Here is a 15,072-nt window from a genome sequence, read left to right on the forward strand (position 1 = left end):
TACTATATATTTATTCCCTAACACTATGTCCCTTGCTGAAAATGATCAGCAGTCCAGTGACTCCTGCCATAAGTATAAGAAAAGTCTGGGTAACTCCCATTCCTATCACCTCCAGTGAAGAACAGGGAGTCTCATGGAATGTACTAAAATTTTTTCAGGACTGCCATCTGATTCAAACCAGTTCATAGTTATCTGACTATAAAAGAAGACTGCACATGTTCACTGTCAAGGTGGAAATGAAAACAGAAGGCAAGAAAACCACTTTCTACATTTTCATGATCTTTTTTATTTAACATATATAGTACATGTAAACAAGTGGCATAAAATTGATAAAAATACAATACTCCTACATAATATCAATTTATTCCTGATACAGCCTTTCATTTTCTCCTTAATGTCACTGGCCTACTTTAACAGCACACTTTTTCTGCCAAGCATTTTTAGAGGCTTATCTTTTTTTATGGAAACACTGCCCCAGCTTTGTTTTTTTAAATATCATAGCAATAGCATTTTCAATCACTTCTTTGCCCATCTTTACTTTCCCCATACTAAAGCAAAAATATTTTTAAGTGCTAAAAATATGTAAAATACTGAGTTTTAATACTGCTTTGTCATGTACACTGAACCTACTACTACTCCATGTTACCATAAAAGAATTTAATATCCTACAGCACCGGCTGCTACTGGAGGTGCTCAAGGCTGAGTGTGCCATGGTCCCTCAGGCTTCTGACTCACCTAAAATAGAAGCAGAGCTTGCTGGTGGCTTTAACATTAAGAAATACTGTTACAAAAGAATTCTTCCAGAAAAAACTAATTTAGACTGCTTTTAATGTTTCCCAGCATATGAAACAATTATAACAGTATTTTAATGTTTTTTGCTGTACAGAATTTCCAATCATTACATGTGAACTTACTAGGAAGGGAATTGTTAGAGTGAGAAGAATAGAGAATGACTTTAAAAGTATGGTTGAAAAAATATCCTTAACTGCTGGATATGCAACAGCAGGTACGCTAGGTGAGGAACAACTGCAGATAATGCAGAGCACACCTGCCCTCTCCCACCCATGCTGACTCTCTCCTCTTCAACCCCAAGCGCCTTCTTCCCATTTTTCTGGGATGCTGCATCATTGATCAAATGTTACTCCTAATCCAAAAATTCCCCAGCTGCTTCCCTATTCTTTGGGAAACTGGTAAAAGCCTAAGAAATAAGATGGTCAAGTAGCAAATGAAAAAGGGTGACTGTACATCTGCAGAATACTGACAGAAGCAATCTCCTAGGCTGACTCCAGGTAAGGAGAAGCCCTGGGAGGTGCCGGCTCTGGGGCAAGGCTGGAGACGGCGCCCCTCACGGAGGGTACACTCAGGTGTGCATGCTGTCTTTGCAGCTGATCAACACAAGCAAACTAGTGCTTCCCCCAGACCAGGCTTGTCCTTGGGCTCTGGTAAGAAGGCAGAAAGAGAACAGCTCTTCTGTGGCTCCCAGGAGTGGGCACCGGAAACCATCCCTGAGGACTCAGGTCTCAAGGACAATCCACAATGAGGTTAATCTGCCTGTGGTTAATAAAGAGAACACTGTATAATTAAATGTGTAGTCAGCCATAATCACGGTTTGCTTAGAATTTAAAACCTGAAAACCCTTTCTCAAAACAATGAAGGTTCATCATTTTGAACAATTTCACTTCACACAAATTAATTTCTAAGAAACAAAAAATTCATATGAGGAATTCAAAGCAGAAATTTTTCAAAATAAAAATAGAAAGAAAAGAATAAAGAGGAAGATGAAACACACTCACTCCTCATACTGAAATGATGGTTTTTAGAACCAAAATTATAACATAAGGCTTAAGGCTTTGTCTTAGTAAAGACAGGCAATGTGAAAGTAAAATAGAAAAACACCATTTGTTTATCATTATTCATTTACTTTTTTGACAGAAAAATTAGTCATGTTTCATTGTATCTTAGTAGTAAAAGAAGAATTACCATATACTACAGTCTATTGTAAATTATGTCAACCTGAATATACATTAGTTTGTAGATGCATTATATTTGGGGTTGTTCAAAATATTTTTTTTAAACTAGAATTAAACATGAAAAAATTTTAAAGTGGTTTAAAGGTATTAAAATATAAACATTTGAATAATACTAAAAATGAGAAAAATACAGTTGCCATTATTTTTTTTTTTAACCAAGAATAAGTACTCGATAAACAACTTGAGTAAATAGCATTTATCTGACAAAAGCTTGTGGGTAGGTATAGACACACAATAATGCCATATGGTTGGAAGTTAGAGGGATTTGGTCCTAACCATTATCTTCAAGAGTTCGGATTAAAAATGGGCAGGAAAGGCCTTATTCACAAGAGCAACAGAGAAAAAATGAACACAAGGGAGTGAGATGAACAGGTGATTCCAGAAAGCAAATACCCATATCTGTGCCATCTACTATGACTCAAGTGATGAAAGGGCTGGCAGGACTGAAAACCTTCATGAACACTGTACTGTCCAAAGACAAGAGCAGAAGGTGAAGAAGAAAGAAAGGGGCGTTAAGAGTCCATAAACTGTAAGGAAGCCCCAACGTAATTCAGAACTGATTACATTTTCATACCGCCTTTGTCATGGCCCATCATGTATTTTTACACAGCTGGGTTTGCTCACTTTAGCACAAATATTTAAGTCAAGTACAAGCATATACTCATTTGCATAGCAAATTTTAAGGGGTGTACTGAAATGGTAACCAACTGATAAGGGTATATGCCATTTTCACAATCAGAATAACATTCAAATTTACCAAATAAAATGTTTTCTATTTGAAAACAGTTACTTATAAGTTTTTGTGATATGAATTAAAAATAATACATGACTTAGTAGCAAAACATTAAAACCATTACTGATGTAATTCTCTGTAGGCAGCAGGTCAGGAAGTAGTAGTCATTCTTTGATAACTTCTAGGACTTTGTAAACACTGTTCTGGAATACAGTGGTGAAGTGAGGCTTGGATTCCTTCACCAAGAGGTTACATAATGGAGTTTTCCCAGCGTTGGCAGGATCTTCCACATCCCAAATTTCAGGCATGCTGCAACCAGGCCTAGAAAAAATGAATGTATCCATTAAAAATCAGTGCACATTATATATCTGCAGATAAAGCAGAGCATACTTTCCATATTCCTGATCTCATTTCATTTTTTTTCTGATTAGTTTTAAAAAATCCTCTGACAGTTATTAATATTTTAGTAAGCTGCCATAATTCCTCTTTAGGACAAGGTAATGTAGCAGAGGTGACCATAAAGAGAGAAACAGGCCTGCAGAATACATGCATGTAGGTGCTGGAGCAAGAGATACCTCAGTGAAATTCTGCCCCAGTTACTTACCAAGAATGCAGTGTTGGGCTGTTTCCTTCACTCATCTCAGTTTCCACATATGTGAAATGCCCATGACATAGATTTGTTGTGAGGACTGAGAGAGAACAGGTATCTAGTATCATGCTCAGCACATACAAATATATATTGATTTTTAAAAAGTATAAATGGCAAATATGCTTAGTTTATAGGGAAGCTGCATTAATTGTATTCTACATGTGTCTATTTAAAGAAAATCTGGTAGTTTTAAGCTTATATCTTGGCAAAATGCGGAATTAAATCTTAAAAGTAATGTAGTTTTAAAAGGAATGGTGCAAGAGAGTTTGGCACCAAGTGATATTTGCCTAAATAAGTGCTTCAGAAAAACTTCACAATTTATTTTAAATTAAGAACACTTTCATAGATATAACTTCTGGAGTCTGATAAAGTTCCTTTTCTCATTTGGTTCTTGAGAAATCTTATGAAACAGAAAAACATATGAAAAATTATAGAGAATTGACCACTGCTTATGTTTTGTCATAGTTGCTTCACTTGTTTTTGAAATAACGGAAAAAAACATTTCCAACGAGTTCCTGTGAGTTCAGTGGCAATCCAACCCGGGTCTCCCCCATGTGGCAGGGGAGTAGCTGTTTCCTCTTTTTTTAAATAATAGCTTTAATCTTAAAGTAATCTGCCATTATAAAAATATCAAAATACAGAACTAAACAAAGAAAAAACTGAAAAGTCAGTCCTCTCCAATGTCATTTCCCAGAGGTGGTGTCTATAAACATTCAGCATATATTCTGCAAGAGCTTTTTTTAATGATCATACACATATACAATTGCAGATAAGAAAATAATTATATACACAGATGTTCCAGAGTTGGTTTCATGAAAATGGGATTATCCTGGAACTTGGAACAATAAAATTAGGTCATTTTCTCCACCTTAGTATGGATAAAAACCTACTTCATTGGTTTTAATAGTTTTTAGGTTGTATGTGTTATTTAACCTCTCCTTTATGAATGGATATTATAATTGTTTCCCATTTTATAATTAAAAGCAATGCTGTTATCAACATTCCCATGCCTATCTTTCTTTTGCAAGTTAAAACATCAAGAGGCAGCATTATCATTCAATCATAGAGCTACACAGCTTTTCATTTTTCCTTGGTCAGATTAAGGGAAGTTTTGCCAATGACTGTCCCCATGACAGTGGGTTCCAGTGCAATGTCTTCACTAATACTGGATTTCATGCACTTTGAATGTCTAGATAATAAGGTTGATTTGGGGTTTCCAAATTTTAATTTTCTCAAGCAAGTCGAGGTCAATCTGTTTCACACTGAAGAGCAAGAAGTGGTAGAGTGAGTAACACAGGAAGTAGAAAACTACCCTGAGTTCTCCAGAGTTGGATATCTTTTAGGAAAAAAGAGCAAAAAGCTGCTTCTGTGAGCTCTATGAGCCTGCTATGATGCCCTTTTTAGTCTGTCTGTGAGTTTCCTGAGATTTCCCCCAAGTTAGTCAGCTGTATCTTCTAATAATATTAGTGATACTGGACATGGTGGTCCACACTGTAGTCCCTGCTATCTGACAGCCTGAGCAAGGAGGATTGCTTAAGGATAGGAGTCCAAACAACCTAGGAAACATAAGGAAATCTCATTAAAAAAAAAAAAAAAAAAAAAAAAGCATTAGTGAGAATCTGAATAATTTTTTTCTGAATATATGTATTTTAATTTTATGTTGGCTCTAATACTAGAATTACTGAAAGAAAGCAGGATACTAAGTAGTGAACTAAAAACTCATCTACAATTTACATTCAGGTGTACTTTAGTACTCGGTAGACAGAGTGTGATATATTTAAGGACTAATCAAGGCATTCAATAAAGCCACTTGCAAAGAGATCATGCATGTATCAGTGCTCATAAATGTGCCAGGCACAGATTAAGCACTGGATAAACATTTATCCCCCTTCCCTTCCCTCTTCTGAGTTCCCATTTGCTTCCCAGGTTCTGACATATTTTTATGTTCCAGTAATCTACAGGTGTCTCTGGCTGGCATAACCAATGGAGAGTAAAGGTCACAGCGATAAAGAAAATTCCAATTCTGGTAGAAAGTTTTGTCAAGAAACACAGTTCTTCCTACTGTAGATATCAACATGAGATAAATAATTGTCATTCTTCCTTTTTCTCTCAAATGTCCCATTTGCTTCTTGGTCAGAAAAGAAAGCAGAGTTTTCATATTGTTTCAGGTTGCTCAGAGTGGACCCAAGAGCTCAGAGTCTGGCTGAAAGCTTTAAGTAACTGACAGTGTTTGATTAATGAGTGGGGAAAACAGATAAAAGAAATGCTTCTGGACTCCTGCTGCAACCAACACAACTATGGCACATCCAGGTCACGACAGGGGAAACACAGCACCCAGCTTATGAGTCTAAGTGCTCATAAGGGACCTGAAGCTAGATGAATAGCTGCTGCCTTTATATTCCTTCTTGTGTACATAAAACAGTGTTCTGCCTATCAGAACATGACATTACTACAGTTATGCAAATCCGAAGAGCATTCCCAACACTTCAGAATGCAAAGCCTCTGCAATTTGCACATATTCAAAAAACTTTGCAAGAGTCTAGAAAAAAAAGGTAATAATCTTGAGTCAAGGTTCACTGCTTGGAAGAAAAAATACTATGAAAATTATTTTATGTTCCAGCAACGTGAAGTAAAGAGAAGCCCAAGAAAATAAAGATCCCAATTTTGTAGAAACTTCTGTCAAGAAGCTTTCTTCCTACTGTAAATGTTAGCCCACCACTGATTTATTATAATGACCTTATAACACTGTTATAAGAGATGCTTATACCTTTTTCGTCCTAGATTTGTAAATTAAAGGTTAGTACATGAGTTTCATATATATATATATATATATATATCATATTTCAATTGATATTATCATAAGTAAAGCATTTTCTAAACTATAAGAACAATAACATTTTCTATAAATCCTGATTAAATTCAAGTACTCTGGTACAAATTCATAGAAAAAGCAGTTAACAATTATTTTAGTTCCCTTTTGGGCAAAGTTGAGTAGATGTTATGAAATAGCACTATTTGCACACCATTGTGTCTTAACAGTCTTGTGTACTGATGGAATATATGGTGGGCAAGTATAATCAAGCCACAGATACAGCACAGAAATAGCTACAGATACACTGAGAATCTTTGAAATGATACTGTTCCATAAAATAGTCTTGATTTCTGGTGAAACTGCATGTGACGGGCTCCTCGTGGATAAAAGGTTTGGTTCTTTAATAGCAGCCTTCTGTCATCTGCTGTCTAGTCACCAAGTGCAGCATTTCTACACAGTCAACTCAGCATCTACATTTGCTTTTGGGATATTACTGACACCTGTAGCTATACTCTGATTAGTGAACTCTGTGAAAACAGAAACTTTTAAACTACAAACTCAAGAGATAAACTATTGTTTGAAACTATAAACTTTCAAATTATGAACTCATGGGTCACAGCTGATTTATTTCCCACTCATTTAAGGTGACACAGCAAGAGTTTCATTCTCCATTGATAAGAATCCATCACATTCATTCACTGGACACCACACAGTACAGAGATTTGGTTTAGACCATAAAGGCCCTGACTCTCAGCTGCTTGGACCACTTTACTATAATGAGACTATCTATTATTTGGTCTCAGACTCTGGAAATCTTTTGAAAGAAAACACTTGGCTTTAAGTAAAAGATTTTTTAAAAAACATCAAAGGTAAATATAAATAACTTGGGAGATTATCGATCAGTTCTAATATCCCCTTAAAGTTGTTGAGTACATACAAATCATTAGAAACAGATACTTATAACAAGAAGAAAGCTCCAAAATAATAACCTAAAAAGCTTCTTCCACTTATACACTGCAAAGTGTTAAATATACATATGCAAAAAATATATACTACATAAATATAAATAAAACACTTATATATTTTAAATATATCACCAGCAAAATGCCTGTTGTGAGCCTAAATTGACTCTTCATGTTTTAGGATTATAAAATTATAAAATATTTACTGTGTTGAATACTCACTTGGATCTTCTTACACACCATGACTCTTCTAGAATATAATAATTCACTTTTAACTTTATCAATTCTTGCTTCACTTCTTCAGCTGCTTTTCGACTATACATCGAGTATACTATTTTCGTTCTGGCTCTTCAAGGAAAAATATGTGGGCAGAAAAATTTAAGATTAAAAGGATAGAATTGACATTATTTGGAAGAAAATCTGGAATGGGACAGAAAGAAAGACCATACAGAAGAATCAAGAAAATAGCAGACTCCTCACAGGAGTGTCTGCTAAGGGGCAATGGTGAGGTTGAAGTTGAGGGCAGACTAGCCCTAAAGTCCTAAGGGAAGAGTGTGGCTTTAACACATGTGAGTGTTTCTTTTTGTTTGTTCGCTGTTTTTAAATTCTTCGCCATTCTATCACACTCTTTGTGTGGAACCCTTTGTGTGGACAGGGATGATCTATAACAAACACAACCGAGCTATTCTAAAAGGTCAAGAGTCCCAAAGCTTGATATCAACAATACTCAGCATTAAATGGTCCTCCATTTGACTTATAGATTTATGAAAAATTAAATTTATTTAACAAAATACAGAAAAGTGAGAAATTATACTCCATTTGTGTATGATCTATCAAAATGTATGAATGATTCTACTGTCATGTACAACTAATTAGAACAAATAAAATTTTTTTAAAAAGCATTGGAATAGTAAAAAAAAATTGCTCTGGAAATTAGTTTGTTGTAATTGATTTTTAAATAAAAAGCTTTATTATTTATAAAATGTACATCCTGCTGTTATAGAAAATAATATACTAATAGGATTCATGTAAGCATTTAGGAAATAAATAGCTTTACCTACTTTAAGATTCTACATCAAATTTAAATATATTTTCTCTTCTAAGAGAACACAAGGTTGTAATTTATGGGGAAAAAAGTCTTCAAAAACAAAAACACCCAAGACATTCTCTAGCACGCAAAATTGGTGAAAAGCAGAAAAAAACTCCCTTGGAATGAGACTGTATTTCAACTGACTCCTCAGAATTCAAGAAGAATGACCTGTAAGAAGAAAACCTTAATAAAAACGGAGTCAGTGATTTTCTGGGGTAACTGCAGGATAATGACTAAGGACTTGGATATTTTGGAAACTTGTTAACCTGTGGACAATTGGTATACGATTTCTTTCTTTCTGCTTGGGGGAAAAGACAACTCCACAGGTTATAATTTTACTGCCCTATGGAACCTATCAGTTTTTTCTTTCTTTTTTCTTTTTTTTTTTTTCCCCCAGCATAGCAGTCTTATTTCAGCATTCCATTCCTGGATCCTATAAATCTCAGTTTCCTGTATCCATTTTGAAACCCTCCTCATTTTGCTTGTTTCCTCACTCACTATTCATATGGAAAATTTCTTTCAAACAACATGAGAGGTACTAACCTTAAGCCCGCATCTTCATAATGTGGATGGTTCACAACTGGCCGAAGGGCAGACAACTTTACACTTGCCATAGTGGGCATGGCACCTGCAAACACCGCATCTGGAAACAAGCAGAAGGCCCAAGGAGGACACTGGCAAGTGTGAGAAGGGGTTTCCTTCTAGTTCAACTCAGTTATCCCACAGGTGAGAGCTGAGGCCCAGGGAGATTCATTACTTAAAGATTTAATGGCAGAAAGCATGAAGTCATATGGCCGAGTAATCAGAGGTCAGCAATCAGGCTTGGATAAATTGTTTTCCTTGGAAATCAGAGCTTTATCACCTCATCATTGAGGATTTCTTTTCTTTTCTTTTTCAATGTCTCAGAAATCTCACTTGATTCTAGGGAAAAAGTATCGAATTGACTAGGAAAGTTTTATAGTACCAAGGAATTCTGGAAGATGGTTTACTATTCAATCATATTAAATAACTTGATATTCAATACTAGAACAATAGTTTCCTTTTCAATACATGAATAAAAGATTGCACTCCATGAGTTCAAGAAGGAATGTAAAGGACTAATACTAAAAATTATTTAAAAAAAAAATAAGTGCAATAAAATTATTTTAAATGTGGCATTTACAACTTTGGATCAAATTTGAAAAAAAAATTCAAATTTATAGAAAAATAACAGAATAAAATACCAAGAAAATATGTATAACATTAAAATTTTCCCTGAAAATCATTTAATAAGCAGGACTAATACCTACTACCTGACACTTTCTGGTTTTTTGGATTCACTAGAAGCAGCACTACTTAGAAACAATGAATCACTGGAAATAACTTGGGTAGGATTTTGCAGTAGTTATGAAATTGTGAGAAAACCCCTCACTAAATGTCTTTTTACCTGGTTTGGTGCTATATTTGATCCATTCTATAAGTTCTTCCTGTGGCAAATTGCTGAACTCCCCTACAATATTCCACTGGGTTTGAAGATTTGCTGAACCTTGAATTGACATTGCTGCTAATACAGCAAAAACAACAGCACCAGGATGTACTTTGCAAAAGAGCCATCCAAATAACTAAAACCAAATTAAGAATACATTGATAATTGTTAGTACAGAACAGCAAGTATCCAATAAGGAAAAGATCTTCCCAGAAAAGAACATGCTTTCTGTTAGAGTCCCAAATTAGGAATACATATCCTAAGGAAAGGTCCCAGAGACAAAATCCACAGGATCAAAAGAATTCTACCATTAGCTTTAGGTAAGTGGGACAGGACTTAAGAAGCTATTCTCTCAACCAGCTTTCTATACTCCACATTCAGGAAGGGCCAGGACCAGCTACACAATTTACAAGGCCCTCGTTCAAAATCATTAAGTAGTTAGAAACAGCAAAAACAAGTATTAACTCAAGTGCAGGGTTCTTGTGAATTCAGGGTCCTATGCAGAGGTGACACAAGAGGCCCAGTCCCAGGAAGCTAGGCCTGGCTAAGGCTCTCTATTACTTGTCACATTGTGAGATGGGTTTGAAGACAAAAAATACCCAACCAGCCTCCTTTCCTGTCCCAGCCTAGAGAAGTCAGAAACTAGGGTAAGTGGTGCCTCTCTAACACAGTTCCAACATTCTGATGGGGGAAACTTGAAGTTGGTCATTTATTCCAAACTCAGATAGTACACACTCAGTATCAGCATTTTGTTCTGACTCTTCACTCCTTAATATTATTTCTCTGTATGTCTGCAGGGTTGGATCTCAAGCGTCTTGAGGTCATTTATACATTTTGGGTATTTTATTTTTCTGTCTGTTACTATATTCTCATCCCTAGACACCTGTAATTTAGTAAATATTTGCTACATTTGAGAGAGGTGCTACTTTTGCACCTTGGTTGGCTGAATGATGAGAAGGTGACAGTATGCAGAAGCATAAATCAATGAATGAAGAGCAAGGGAAGAGTCACCAGGAAATACAAGCAGTAAATAATCAAGGATGGATTAAACTAAATTTTAAAAAGTGAAAATTAGGAATGGAAAAAGAAATGTACAGTCAATAAATAAAAAAATAAGCTTGATACTGAAGAACATATAATTTATAACTTGAAGTTAATTATTAGAATTCTTTGTGATATTAATGTAAAATAATTATTTCTATAATTAAGTCCTGCTTTCTGGCAACACCTGTATTTATCCCTCATGAATTCAGCCTGCACAGATTAGTGCTGTTAAATAGTACCAAGGACTATTTTGGAAGTTAGAAGAGTATACAGTGATCAGTGTTAGTCCTTATACTTTAAAAAGATGAATATAAAACCATAAAGAACTTTAATGACTTATAGAACCATGGGTAACTCAACATTACTTTAGGGCCATTTGATAATCAAGACTGGGGTCAAATTATTATAGTAGATAAAACTCCACCATTATGACCATGTTACCTGTCTAGAGCAGATCAAGGAAGCCATAACACACATGTGTGGTGTCAAGAAGAGTTTTAGTCTCATAATCAAAATGCCAAGGGCTGTATATGCTAACAGTTGCAATGCATGATAAACCAGCTGAAAGGAAAAAAAATGTATTTACTCCTACTATTCTTGAAGTTTAAGAATATACTGTTAAACTGGTGAATATAAAGAAACTGGTGAATATAAAGAAAAGAATCCTTTTTCCTTTGTAACAAAGATTAATACTGTTTTCATTTCAGAAATTTCTAAAGTAGTCCTTAAGATTTACTTTCGAACTGTACCATTTCAGTAGAAGGCTTAAAATTTAAAGTCTCTAAGGCAATACTTCTGTAATTCCAGTGAAGTCAAGCCTGCTGTTAATAAAGCTTACATTTCTGACTCTACCTTGGTGCTACCACCAGACTAAGGCAAGGAGAGTGGTAAAAGAAATGACTGCTCCTGAGCTGCCATGAAAGCCAGGCTGGCTCTAAAGGAGATTGCAGCAACAGCCCACCACAGTCACTGAAGCTGCAGGATAACCTGAGCGGGAGGAAAAGTAGTTACCAAATCATACAGACACCTCACAACTGTGTCTCAATGAGCTCCAGAAATCAACTGCTATTACTATGAGGATTATCCAAGTAGACCAAATGAACTTCCTACTTGTTTCAACAAATGATGGCCAATGAATCTGCATATAGCATTCTCATAGAAACATGTACTGGGCTATTCTGAAGATGATTAATGACAATTGCCAACAAACCAAGAAACCAAAACTACAAAGGAAGATCAAATATATATATAAACATTAAGATAAGTGTGAGTAGCTTCTGCCAAAAAAAAAAAAAAAAAGGTAAGTATCAGTAATGTTAAGTCTTTACCTCTCCATGATCAAACTGGTTTTTTCTGAAACAGAAAAAAGTACTGCTATTAAAGCATTACCGAAGCACTTACTTCATTTATTTGCATTTTTATTTTATGAATATAAGTTTTACAACTTCTATAGTATTCCCCCAAGACACATATATGTAAATAAAATAACTAAAAGTTATTTACCAAAACCAGTATTATAACCATTTAAGACAGTTTATTTTTTAAAATGACAATGTTGTATTATATTCTGAATCTATGACTACTTGGGTATTTATTATGACAATAATAGCATGTTGTGCTGTACCAGATCCCTCACTGGTGACATGCTAGCAAAACGGAGTGCAAAAGAACTCTACAGCTTCATATTCCCACACACTTGCTTCCCACCCCTAGTGGAAGTGGATCCCATGCTTCCCCCATACTCTGCTGCTGCAATAGAGACGATTGAAAGTTGGGGAATCACATACTAGAATTTTCTCAGCACTGGCTGTAGAATATACAAATATTCACAACATTCCACCTTTAACTTTTCTTGACAGCCCTCCTTTCTATAGAAAGATTCATGATTAGAGGCTGATAAGTCCTGTCCACATCTCTCCCTATTTCACCACTGATTCTCATCACAGCAATAAAAGCAATCTTTTAAAATGGTAAGCTGGTTGTGCCACTCTCTGACTTAAAAGCCTGTGAGGGCACCCTTTGAGATTAATGTGAACTCACAAATCCCACCACACTGCACATGATCTTCCTAAGCTGGCCCTACTTGGCTCTTCCCATGCTGCCTCTGGTGCTCTTGCCACAGACTAATTCACCCCTTACAACATGAGAGAGGCCTCTGGCTATCCTACATCCAGTGTCCTCACACTGAGCACTCCTATACCCCTTCCCTGACTTATTTTTCTACACAGAAAAAGTTCTCATTAGTGGTATACTGGATTATCACCTGTCTCTACTAAAGTGAATCCTTCAGGAGTTCAGGGTTCAAATCAATCCATTCATCCATCCATTCAATTTCATTGAGCACTCAACACTCTGGAAACAGGAGTAATAAGACAGGGGAAAAAAAAAATCTTTACCCTCACAGAGCTTACATATAAGTCAAAGGAAACAAACAAAAAGCAAATACACGTCACATAGTGACAAATGCTGCAGAGAACAGGAAACAGAGTGAAAGATGCAGGGGGCATGACGTACCTGGAAAGGCAGGCTATTAATCAGTCTGATCACCTAGTTACTGACATCTAAAGGAGCTGAGAGAGGGAGCACTGAAGACCCTGTAGAAAGAATACTTCAGGCTGAGAGAGGAAAACGATGCAAGAGCTCCACGGCAGGGAGGTTCTGATGTGCTAACCACCAAGTCAGCATGTTGAGAGAAGAGGGAAAGGAAAATGAGAGGAGAGTGACAGGAGAGATCACAGTGGATGAGAGGCCAAAAGACACAGGGCTCTAGAGGCCACGATGAAGGCTCTGATTTATTCCAAGTGATTTGGAAAAGTGCTTGAAGAGAGTAGTGACACAATTTGACTTCTGTTGAAAGGCTTTTGCCTGCTGTACAGAGAACAGACCTTGGCAGCAAGGGCACAGGGAGGGAGTCAGCAAGGAGGTCAGGAGGTAACAATTCAGGGGTGGTAAGTGTGGTATGGACCAGAATGGAGGCGGTCAGTGGTACTCAAAGTGTGCATATAATTTTGAAGGTACAATGGCAAGATTTGCAGATGGACTGGGTATGAAAGTGAGATAAAGACCAGGGTCAAAAATTAGAACAAAAAAATTAAATTAAAAAAAAAGAATGAGACAGGATTTCTGAGCTGAGCCACCAGTAGAATGGAGGTACCATATAAGATGGGTATCAGGGAGAATAGAGATTCAGGGTTGTATCCAAATAATTTGAGATTCTCACTAGATACCCAAGGAGAGATGACAAAAAGGCAGTTGAAAGTATAAATCTGGAGTTTAGGAGAGAAGTCTGAGTCAGAGATAGAAAAGTGGGAACTGACAATATACACCTTCTCTTCTTAATCACTGATCTGTTCCCAAGACCTAGAACAGTGTCTGGAACTAAGAGCTCAATGTTGTTTGAGTGAATGAACAAACATATATCAGTGAACCCCTACATGTGTTTCAGGTATCTAGCACATAATCTGATTTGAGAATTCGACTTCAAGAATATGGATAAATTATTAGCAAACTCAGCATGTGGAAAAATAAAGAAGGGAAAGTGTCCCTTATTCTTTCATGACAAGTAAAAATTAGCAGTTTCTACTTATTGACCAAATACAATGTTAATATGCATTTATTATCCCAATTTACAGTCAAAACAGCCAAGTTCCAAAGCTACCAAGTGTTGACCAGGACTATATTTTGGCTGGCTTCAGGGCTGATACATTTTCCACTACATGATGCTGCCTCTACTCTACTTTGCCACATAGGTCTTTGAATGAAGGAAACACTGGTATGAATGCCTTGATCATTAAAATGTATCACCTACCCCTTACCTTTTTATAATGACATGCCTTTGACACTTATGCAAAATGAAATATCAACATGCCATTTCCCTTCCAAAAAAGAGCTGTAACTCTACTTGAATTGAAAACCCCAGGAAGTTCAGTGGTTTCTCTGTACTTCTACAGTTGAGTTATCCTTAAAGGGACACTTTCTTTTTTTTCTGTGAAAGTTCCACTTTCCTCTTTCAGAGCTGTATACTATAGGACATAACTTTATAAGCTTCTTCCTGAGTTCTTCAGAAATAACCTCACCTCAGATGAAGAGAAAGTCTGGCAATACACACTAGACCCTTCCTCCTTTCCCCCGTCAACTCAAATGCATCGGGTTCAGGCAAGAGCACAGTCAGCACTATTTTCAAATGAGCACAAGGATCCCCTTAGAAGTACATGCAACAAGTTAGCACTGTGTTGGTAAAAATTATGAGGTGAGGGAATAGGCTGTGTATAGTCATGCTATAAAAGA

General features: G+C 36.2%; 1 protein-coding gene across 3 annotated transcripts in view; it reads right to left on the bottom strand.

Annotated features, from left to right (window-relative positions):
- Nucleotides 1–268: 268 nt before the first annotated feature.
- The window catches only part of Dpy19l1 (dpy-19 like C-mannosyltransferase 1), a 118,778-nt gene continuing 103,974 nt past the window's right edge, over nucleotides 269–15,072 (bottom strand). For 2 of the 3 annotated variants that reach the window (XM_047561135.1, XM_047561133.1), the window contains 6 exons: nucleotides 12,114–12,138; nucleotides 11,227–11,346; nucleotides 9,703–9,877; nucleotides 8,820–8,919; nucleotides 7,409–7,534; nucleotides 269–3,084 (listed from right to left, as the gene is read on the bottom strand). In XM_047561135.1, coding sequence (XP_047417091.1) covers nucleotides 2,928–3,084; nucleotides 7,409–7,534; nucleotides 8,820–8,919; nucleotides 9,703–9,877; nucleotides 11,227–11,346; nucleotides 12,114–12,138 — 703 coding nt within the window. In that variant the 3' untranslated portion in view covers nucleotides 269–2,927. The remainder of the gene's footprint in view (nucleotides 3,085–7,408; nucleotides 7,535–8,819; nucleotides 8,920–9,702; nucleotides 9,878–11,226; nucleotides 11,347–12,113; nucleotides 12,139–15,072) is intronic. The other variant, XM_047561134.1, reaches the window with a different exon arrangement.

The sequence above is a fragment of the Sciurus carolinensis genome, chromosome 8 (assembly GCF_902686445.1).
Source record: "Sciurus carolinensis chromosome 8, mSciCar1.2, whole genome shotgun sequence".
Lineage (NCBI taxonomy): Eukaryota > Metazoa > Chordata > Mammalia > Rodentia > Sciuridae > Sciurus > Sciurus carolinensis.